The sequence below is a fragment of the Oryzias melastigma genome, unplaced genomic scaffold, assembly GCF_002922805.2.
Source record: "Oryzias melastigma strain HK-1 unplaced genomic scaffold, ASM292280v2 sc00355, whole genome shotgun sequence".
Lineage (NCBI taxonomy): Eukaryota > Metazoa > Chordata > Actinopteri > Beloniformes > Adrianichthyidae > Oryzias > Oryzias melastigma.
In genome coordinates this window covers 51169-61362 of record NW_023416953.1, presented here as the reverse complement: position 1 = coordinate 61362, position 10194 = coordinate 51169, and the positions used below count along the sequence as shown (strand labels likewise).

Sequence of the window (10194 nt, the reverse complement as noted above, 5' to 3'; positions counted from 1 at the left end):
AAGTGATCTGAACCGTGACCCTAAAACCGTGACACGATCCGAACCGTGAGTTTTGTGATCCGCAACACCCCTAATTACTCCAATTGGATGGACACACTAGTGAAACAAGCCTTTATCGTGTGTCTTGATGGACTTTTCAAAATGTTCTTCAATCTGAAAGTGGTGTATTTACAGTTAATCCTCCAAAGAAGTAAACACATGGCTATAACGCTGACAATAAAATGAAAGAAGGGACCTTTATGTGCCATTGCTGAATGGTAGAATTGTAATGTGGCCCAGATTGACTGAATCTTTTAAACTTCTTTACACAGCGTGCATTGCACAAATATAAAAACCTTTTTTTTCATTCTCAGTAGAATGGAACAATCGGATTTGTCCTGTAATTGTTTGTCCAGCCATTCATTCAGACTTGGTTACTATAGTTCTGTCAGTGATGAACTACGGTTGTCTTTGTGTTATCCTCCAAACAGCTGCAGCTGCACAAGCACAGGCGGAGGAGCGGCGCAGTTTGGCAGGGAACAGTCCAGGGCCTACAGGTGACACACTTGCAAAACCTCAAGGGTGCAAGCCAGGTAAACGGAACCACACCTTGACACCGAAATAAACAAGGACACTTTGTCATGTTATCCTGGTGTCCATGACACGTCCACACTCTTATTTCTACAAAATTTCACAAAGACAGTCACATGCAAATTTGTCCGCTTTAAATCTCTCTATTGCTGATTCTTTACTTTTTAACCAAATGGACACAATGTTTGCAGTTATTGACGGCTCCTCACTAAGAGTAGACGACCGGCTGCGGGTGGCAAAAGAGAGGCGAGAGGAGGCAGAGAGACAACAGGGTAAGAATTCATCAGAAAAAATATATATTTTTTATTTTTGTTGATTGAAAGTGCATCGTTAGCCGTGGCCGCATTAGCTTTTCTAGGCTCTTAGTATCAGACTATATCATTAAGAGACCAGAGTACTAGTATATCAGTATGTTTCTCTGCACATGTTCATACTTTGTATGTGTGGTCAGCTTTACGAGAATCACAAATAATGGAGCGGGAGCGCAAGGCCAAACTGCAAGTTGAGCGCCAGCTGGAAGAGCGTCAGAAAAAACTGGAGGAGCAGCGAAGGAAGGAGGAACAGAAGCGATTAGCTGTGGAGGAGAAGAGGAAGCAGAAGCAGGAAGAGGAAAAGGTAACTACATCCTTGCAGAGGGAGAGTAATGACCTGCTTTCAGTTGATGCTTAAAGAAAAATACCTATATTAACTTAAACTTGTAAATGTTTTACTGCTTTCTTGAATTATTTGAAGAACTGGAAATGTATCTATTGCTTGAGATAATATGTGGCATTTGTTTTGAAGAACAGTTCAGAATTGATCCCATCTGTTTCTACTTTGAAGTGCCCATCTTGAGATGATTTTTTTTCCATGTCCCTGCATTTGCCATGCTGCAGGAGCATTATGAGGCAGTGATGAGACGAACCCTAGAGAGGAGCCAACGATTAGAACAGAGGCAGAAAAGATGGTCCTGGGGAGGACAGTCCCCAGACCAAGACAGCCGAGCAGGTAGAGATCCTTTGTGTATGCTTGTGTTTAGTCTCAGTTTTATCATGCACCCACTCCATAATCCTGCTTGCTCTGAGTAAGATTTTGTACTCCATGCAGTAGGTGTCAAATGGAGCCCTGAGGCTATCGGCCAGGTTTCATCTCTGCCTGTTTCAGTGTGACAAGGAAGTGCTCCATCATGTGTGTCTTTTTGCACTCCTCCCTGAGAGCTGTATTTCCCCACAGGAGAATCTGATGCCAGTGTGTCATCTCCAGTAACTATAGTTGTCTCCTCTGCCCCTCCAGAGAAGCCAGAAAAGAGTGCACAAGTTTTTGTTTGCTAATCATTTTACACATTCAGCAACACAGCATGGGCTGGCACCTCAGATGACTTGGTGACCAACTATCCCTTTCACCTGCACTGCCCTTCCCAGCAACCCTCACCTGCATTCTAGCTGCTTATTCTGCGCTAACATTTGTGGATGCAGCTTTTCTTCTTTGAGTTCTATAGTTGCTAGCTGCGCATATTTGCTGAAGAGATTCCCCCAAATTGTACCATTGATGTACAAAATAAAAGTGCTCATGATGCTTACTTTTACTCAAAAGCTGACTAATTGTTTAGAAATATAGTCACACACACCCGTATGGAAGGTTAACCCCGCACAGGTGCTACTGATTTTTGGGTTGGTTGTTGTGGTCGCATCTTAAAGGGGGTTTGGGTGTGTCTTAGGGTCCCTTGAGGCTTTTACGGGAACCTTAAGGGACGTCATGCAAATGGAACGTACCATTGTTGTGCATTTGGTAATTGTATTGTGAAGTATTCTTAAGGATAATGTAAGTTAGACGTACATGACATGCGAATGATGCTGTGCTATGGTGCCCTTCATGCAGCACTCTAGTTGCTAGTAAAGTGCACGCATTGGCTCCTTGCTGACCACATGCAAATGCTGCACAGTGTTTGCATGTAATACGCAAGTACCCATAGGATTCCCAAACAAATTGACTGTCTAATTTCCTAAATTCCTACAGACTCAGGTCTAAGATATAAGTACAAATTAAATCATCTTTGAGACACTACAAGGGTAAAAAAACAGTTCCAAATGGGATCAAAAACTTAAATTTAATGCCATTGTCACTGTCTCCTGCCTCGTCATATCTTGATTAAAATGGAAAATAAAAGGGCAGAAAAAACAAACACAGCAATCTTTGGCCCTGAAAGTGTCAAACTGACGTTCTTGAGAGCTGGCGTCCTGCTTGTTTTTCAACAAACACACCTCAGCCAGGGAGTTAGCAGCAGGACACTTGAACCTCAAGGCCTTTAGTTTGACACCAGGTTTTTCTGACATTCTTTAGCAAACTAAACCTTCTCATTTCCCAAACTATTTGCTGATTTTCCTATTTTATACAAAATATAACAGGAAGCAGGTATGTGACATTTAAATCTGCTGTGGACTTTTTCTCCCACCATGCAACTGTAAGGTTACATGTTGCATGACACGAAATCCTGTTCAAGCACACCAAGCTATAATCTTTATGTATGTTGAATCCATTATTTGTTGCAATTTATCTCAATGAGACAACATTTATGAATAATATTTAGAGGAATAAACTCAGAAATGTAGCTTGTTTGATCTGACTAAAACTAAAACCAAAGCACTAGCTAAACCTAATGCTGCTTTGTTTGTACCCCGAGTTCCTCCTCTCCTTTTTAGCATCCAGTGTAAACCCCAATCCCCCTGTCTGTCTCTCCTCCTCCATCCCAGCTGACAAGCGCTTTCCATCCGCCACAAACCTGAAACAACCCGCGGCTACTATAAGCAAACGCTTATCCTCCTCTGCCACCCTCATCAAATCACCTGACAAAAGTAAGTCCTCCCTACTTTTCCCTCCTTTCCCCACCGCCTCATCTCTCCTTTCCCTCCTACATATTCTGCCTTCTTAACGCTGTGTCATAACTGGCATTGAGCTCCAGACAGGTGCTTTATCAGCCATACAAAGCATGTTTTCTTTTGTTTGACCCAGTGGTAATTTTACATACTAATCTGTTTTTGTAATTAAAAAATCTGCATGTATTTATGTGTAAATAAGCTATAATTTCCTTTTAAATTCAAATCATTTTTTTTTCTCAATACATCTAAAACAACAAATATAACAGTAAAATGTCATATTTTCTGGTGACACCTAGTTAACAGTTTTTACACACTGTAACCCTTCCAGTGTTTATGCAACCAATGTGCTGATGTGGAGAAAACAGTTTTGTACCGATACGTACCGCATTACTAACATCAAGTGTTGCTTAAGGGTGCAAAGCTACTTTTCTCCGCTTCAGAATCCACTGGAATTACATTAATTGAGTTGTTAAAAAGCTAAATTTTTTGAAAGACTATAAACACTGGAGCTACAGCTCTGAAGTTAAAGGGTTAAATGTTACTTTTATATCGTTTTTGTAATCAAGGTGATTGAAATCTCTCCACAGCTTCCATTCTTTGCCAGTTCAGTTTTGTAGTTTGATTGTGGCTTCAAACTTTTCACTTCTCTTCACCACTTTAATTAGAAAACACTCATCAATCAGTAAAACCGTTGCACCGTTTGAAACGTTTATGCTGCTTGATCTTTGAGTGTTCCATCATTGTCTCTCAGGTGCTAAACCAAGGAGCTCATCTTGTAACCGGTTGCCAAGCAATGGCAATGATGCTCAGGCCGCTAATGAAGATGGTAAAAAGCTTCAGTCACAGCAGACATGTGGAACAGGTGCTCTTTCCTCACGCCCCCACTTCATGTTTTGTCAGAGCTGTTGATGCTGCATAATGCACCAGCAGACTAACAGAGATAACGCATGTGAAGATGCATCTGTACTTCTGTGGGAACTCTGGTTTAGCATCATCTGGGAAAGTTGGGATGGTTGTTGTTGTGTTTATGTATAATCCCTTAAACTGAAACATCAGCTGCTATCAGCCTCAACCTGATGACTCTCATGAGGCCGAATGAAGCGCACATGACTTGTAGACTTTCTTTGTCAGGGGTTTTGTCGTTGACTCCTTCCACAGTCTGCTCAGCTGTAACTCCGCTCTCATGTCTGTAGGCCGTTCTGTGAAGAAGAGAAGTTCCTCCCTCTCGCGAGTAAGTGGCGGCAGAGCACAGACCCCTGCCAAGTCCGATAAAGGGACAACGGATGATCAAGGTGGCTGGCATGTCAATCGGCATGCTTCTTGAGGTCTCCCTTTTTTGAATAACGAGCATGCAGAGCGGCCGCTTTCTCAATCTGAAGTTATTTATTCTAACTGCTCTTTGCTTCCAACAGCTTTGGAAAATTTGAAATTTCAAAGTCAATTCTTCTCCATGATGCTCATGTTTTCTAAGTGTGTCTACTTCTATTTAAGCTCCTCCTTAACCTCAAACTGATGGTGTTCAACACTTCTTGTTTAACAAATCCTTGAACCCTTCCTGCTTCTTAACCTTGCAGGTCCTGCACTGTGCCTCCTTCTTGCTCATAGTTAAATGAGCTTGGTCTTCTCCCTAACTGTACAGGAGCAGTTCTGTTGTTTGGTCTGTCAGCACTAACAGTTAACTGTTCTGTTGTGTCAAAGCATTGATTGTGTTTTTTTTCTCCCTAAGATGAGATCATAGCTGGATGTAGGATGCTCGTGCTTCAGTGCGGTGTGTGTCTGTGCCATCCCTCAGAAATGACCAGTCTGTGTCCCGCAAAAATGCTGTTGTTTGTCCTTAAGTCACGTCAGCCTTTTTGTGCATCAAAAACGTTTAAAATGTTCCTGTTTTGTGTGTGGTTAACCTTAATGAGACAGCAAATGATGAATTAGCATTAGCAAGTCCACAAAAGTTAATTAATCTTTTATTCCTCCATTTTTAATCTTCAACAGAACTACAGCTTTATCTAAGGTAAATAAGAGGTTTTTAATAAATGCAGAACGCGACCAACCATGGAGCTCTTATCAGGGCTGATGGCTCAATTTGAACAAAATGAAGCCTGTCGGCTGCAGATGCCCTCTCAGCTACAAAGGAAGTGTACATCTGCAGTCTCACTTCTAAGAGCCGGCATCCAAGTGTGGCAGATTCAATCCGTCAACACTGAAGCCCCTCTTCTGGAATAATTCCTCCTTTGTAGCTTTACTTGGGTTTACAGCCTAAAAAGGGACATTTCATTTCCACTGATTCATGGGATTCAGTGGCTCTTTGTGGTCTAAAATGAAGGGTCATTATCGTGACTTGGTACACTATTAGCATTTTTCTTAAGGGGCTACAGACCTTTCTTTTTTTAGATCAGTGGTCCTAATCCTAAAGGCCGCAGTCCGGCATCAGTCTATGGGACAGTTGGGACCGTCCTGCAGAGACACAAAACGTGACCGATATTTTTTCATTTTTATTTATAGCCTTTATAAAGTTTTATTTTGGAAAACCACTGCCTACACTTTTTTAATGCATGTCAAGTCACTTGGTCACGTAACGTAAGAACATGCACTAGTTTCTTAAAGCGTCTGCACCGACCACTGAATTGACACCCCCCAGCTTGCAAAGTTAAGCAAAAACAGATGTATTTGGAAAGTTTCTTTTCACAGAAAATCAAGCAGAAAAAGAAAGAACCTTCGACTTTAAAGGGTAACCAAAAAGGGAAGTTAGAGGCTGACTCCACCCAGAGCCAAAATGTGAAAATCCAGTCAGAGGGGTGGGGCTGGGGAACAGGACTGATATCATTACTGGAGCTGCAGATCATGACGTTGGACTTAAATGGTTTGACCAATCATGAAATTCAACTATAATACCTAGTTTCAACCTGTACTGGGCAGCACAAGGATGGTTATTGACTATTTTAAGAATTAAACAAGTTTATTTTAATTAGTCAAAGATTTGGCAATGACCAACATACAGCACTTTAAAAGCCCCATTTATAGAGGTCAACAGACAAAAAAGAGTTGATTTAGGGTTTGGTTACCCTTTAAAGAAAAAAAATTAATTTGCATTTAATAGTATTAGAACCACCAGGAATATTGACACTAAATATTGAGACACTTGTTCTCCCCCTCTATAATATTAAAAAGGCGTAATATTCAGCATCTGGTTGTCCATTCTTACAACAATGCTGCTAATAAAGTTGCTCACACAGTGAAATCATGTTTATTATATTTAGAAAATCTGTTTTAGTGATTTTACTTTTTTTTTTTGTATTTTTCCATTGCACCTTAAACGTCGGACGAGGCTGAAGTTTTTTACGCTGGATGTCAACTAAAGATAGACGTTACCCTCAAAATTGAGGGAAGCTGGACGTTTTTTTTAAAAATTCATGCTGGTCCATGAAAATATTGCCTGACATGAAACCAGGCCTGAAAAAGATTGGAGACCACTGCTTTAGATCCTTTAAATTTGCCACCTTTAGTGGTGCATAAGCAGGGTATTTCTGTCACACTCACCTTATCGTCTGTCTTAAAACTGTTTTTCTTCTCACAATATATTTAATGCTTTCATGAGAATTAAATTACTTTTTTCTCCATCAGCACACCTTCCTCTGCCTAATGGAACCACTGATTTCATCTTTTTGTTTACTTTGACTTCTGTTTTAACGGATATTCTATTTCTAAGCAGTGTCTTAGTACTGTTCCATGGTATTCCTCTGGTTTTTGCCATATTGACTGCAAACGTTTCACTGAATATGAGTGTTTGATCAGGAAACCATGTAAGACTACGGAGACATGACCTTTGGTCCTGAATGTTGATTCTTTCCTGTTAAATCACATGGTGTCCTTTTCTTTTGTCATCCTTCCCCACTCTTCTCGGCCCCCTTTTTTTCCCTCTTCTGTTGCTATTTGGGGATTTTTTGGCTGTGTAGCTCGCAGGCCTCAGGCCGGTACTGTGGATGAAGGGGTCCTTAGCCGCCTACTCACTCCCACCCAAGCCTCACTAGCTAGGAGCAAAAGCGCCGCTCTCCTCTCCGCTGAAGGAACAGATGCTCCAGGTAACCTCAGCATAGGAGAGCCTGGAGGAATGGAGGAAGGATAACTAGACGTCTGTCATGCTATTGAGGACATTATCATAAAAATAATTTGCTCAGCACAGACACCTACAGCAATACAGCCCCATAGTTTATTTTACTGCCAATCTGCAAATTATCATTCTTTTTTTTCTTACCCCAATGGAGGTAACTTATAGAAATGTCTGTGTTTCAATGTATTAAGTAATTTGCACTCATCAAACTCACCATATTCGATATTTAAGTTCAGTTTTCAGATGTGAGAGAATTAGCTGTGTTTTGTTGAGTAGAGCCGTTCTGGAGGCATTTCTGTCTCTGAGCAGCCTCACAGCCCATGCTGGGAGATTTACACTAAGCTGCTTAACTATCGCTTCATTTTACGTTGTAACAAAATCGCCGCGCTGCTCCCTGTGTTCTGATAGTGAGACAAGAGCACCAGTGACTAATCGGTTTGAAGTCTAGCCCCCAACCGGATGTCTTGATGATAATCAGACTTTTTGTCATATTTTAAAATTGTGTTCAGCAGCACCAGATGCTAGGTTGTTATTTTATCTATGTCTTTAGTTAATTAATTTGGCTTAATGTGTATTATGAGCAACCTTTTTTTCAAGGTTGATGGGATATTAGGGGGATTGACAGTTCATATAACAAATTTTAATTGAATTATCTATGCATTCTTTGCTTTATTAAGTCACAAGTTTGTATATTTCTTTGCATTTGGAATAGCGTATTCCATGAGTTGGTAACTCATTGATCTACCTGAGCGGTTCCAGATCGCCCAGATAGGATCATGACTCATCAGTAAATCTTTCTCATGACTGGGCGCCTTCAAAGCTTGTCAGTCAGAATGAATTACAGGCACGTTTTGAGTCCACTGAAGCAGGAAGTTGCTCAGGATTATGTTAGCCCCGCCTTCTGACACAGCAGGCTTGTGAACAAGTATTTCCTTTGTATCATCATAGGGGCCCTACAGCAAAAAAAGAACAGAAAAAACTCCTTGTATTTTGTCTTCCCCTAATAAATTCAAATACAAATCTTGGAAGCCTGGAGTATTCATATTAAAATTAGGGCAGTGAATTGAAAAAAAAAAAAAAAACTACTTAATCGTTAACCTGGGAAAAAAAAATAATCACGATTAATTTCTTTTTTTTATTGCAGTATTTGCCGATCACTTATCTGCAAATAATCACAAATTAAATTTACACCCCAAACTGTAAATCCAGCGCTTTTATTTTTAATTATGGCTGTCAATTAATTTTAAAATGTATTACATTAATCAGACTTTTGTGTTGTGAATAAACACAATATTTTACTCTGTAAAATTGATGACAATATGCGAATTTTGAACAAAAACCAGGCTAGAGAACATTTTTTTCTTTCATTCTTATTACCTGAAATGTTTAAATTTATTAAGTGTTTATTCAGATATCCCAAAAGTGTCATTTTGTCACATAAAAACAAATCAACATGAGCAGAACGCTAAAGTCTTTTATGTCTGCAGTATTACTCCAAAAAAACAAAAAAAAAACCAAATGCTGACATGCAGCCATAAGAAACAAACCTGCAGACCTGAAAGAACAAAAAAAAAGTTCCTGTCACTGCTCTATATCACTGTGCAGGCTTCTTTAACCCTTTCGCCCTCTTTGGGGTCTAGATGACTCCAACCACATATTGATGTGTGATTCCTTCCATCACAAATATGGACAAAGGTGGACAGGATTTTATGTCTGCCATGGACATTAGTGAAACTCAAAAATCAATTATAAAAAACGTGGGGTCCAGATGACCCCACTTTTAATGTAAACAAGCTAAGGAGAGTGGAAGGGTTAAAGCAAAATTCTCTTCCATCTTCTAAAAAAAAAAACAAGCAGTAAGAGGTGAACTTTGTCTCTGAACTGAAGCTTTATTTAACCTATCATGACCGTCAGCATTTATCACTTTTCTTTGCTGCTGCAGTCAAGCCTCTGTGATGCTTGTCGTGTTACCGTGACAACGTGCCACACCATGGATCAGAGTCTTTCTGTGAAAAAGTGATTTAAACCAAAAAATAACAAAGTACTAAAAACGATAGAATATTTTTTTCTTTTGTAATAACCATGGTATAAGTGAAAAAAAAACAGATGAGGTGTTTTAGTGGACGCTGTGAATAATTGCACTGCAGAGGAAAAGCGAAGGACTGCAGCTCCTTGAGGTGCGATTAATTTGCATGAATAAATATTAACGAGTTATTGTTAATCATAATTTGGTATTCGTGTGCTTTGAATGAATGAAGGAAATGGTTTATTTTAAACAATCAGTAATAATACATGATAATAAAATCTAGATCGCTTGAAAGGGAGTGGGAGGAAGCGAACTTATATAATCTCACCCTGGCTCGACCATACCATTTTCTCTACACGAATTATCGATATCCGGTCCAGGACTTAATTTCAAATATTTATACTCTACAATACTTCTGCTCGTGACCCGGAACCAGAAATGCGTCAAGGTGCACAGCCCTAACTAAAATGTAAGGATGTATACTGTGTAAATAAAAAAAAAAAAAACAGGAAGTAGGCAATTGTTTGTTTTATGGACTAACAGATTTGTGTGACTTGTGCGTACAGTGTTGGTCTTGTTTAGGATTATGTGCTTTTGTTGTGTCCAGAAGCTTCAGTAGTTTTTTTAGGGTGTGTGGG

General features: G+C 39.9%; 1 protein-coding gene across 17 annotated transcripts in view; it reads left to right on the top strand.

The window, feature by feature from the left end:
- map7d3 (MAP7 domain containing 3) overlaps positions 1-10194 on the top strand; it is a 32512-nt gene that overhangs the window by 13215 nt on the left and 9103 nt on the right. For 3 of the 17 annotated variants that reach the window (XM_024261977.2, XM_024261976.2, XM_024261975.2), the window contains exons 2-11: positions 471-572; positions 762-842; positions 1022-1185; positions 1446-1557; positions 1783-1866; positions 3300-3401; positions 4177-4287; positions 4619-4717; positions 5152-5193; positions 7376-7501. In XM_024261977.2, the coding sequence (XP_024117745.1) occupies positions 471-572; positions 762-842; positions 1022-1185; positions 1446-1557; positions 1783-1866; positions 3300-3401; positions 4177-4287; positions 4619-4717; positions 5152-5193; positions 7376-7501 (1023 nt within the window). The remainder of the gene's footprint in view (positions 1-470; positions 573-761; positions 843-1021; positions 1186-1445; positions 1558-1782; positions 1867-3299; positions 3402-4176; positions 4288-4618; positions 4718-5151; positions 5194-7375; positions 7502-10194) is intronic. The other 14 variants (XM_024261982.2, XM_024261981.2, XM_024261985.2 and 11 more) reach the window with 10 other exon arrangements.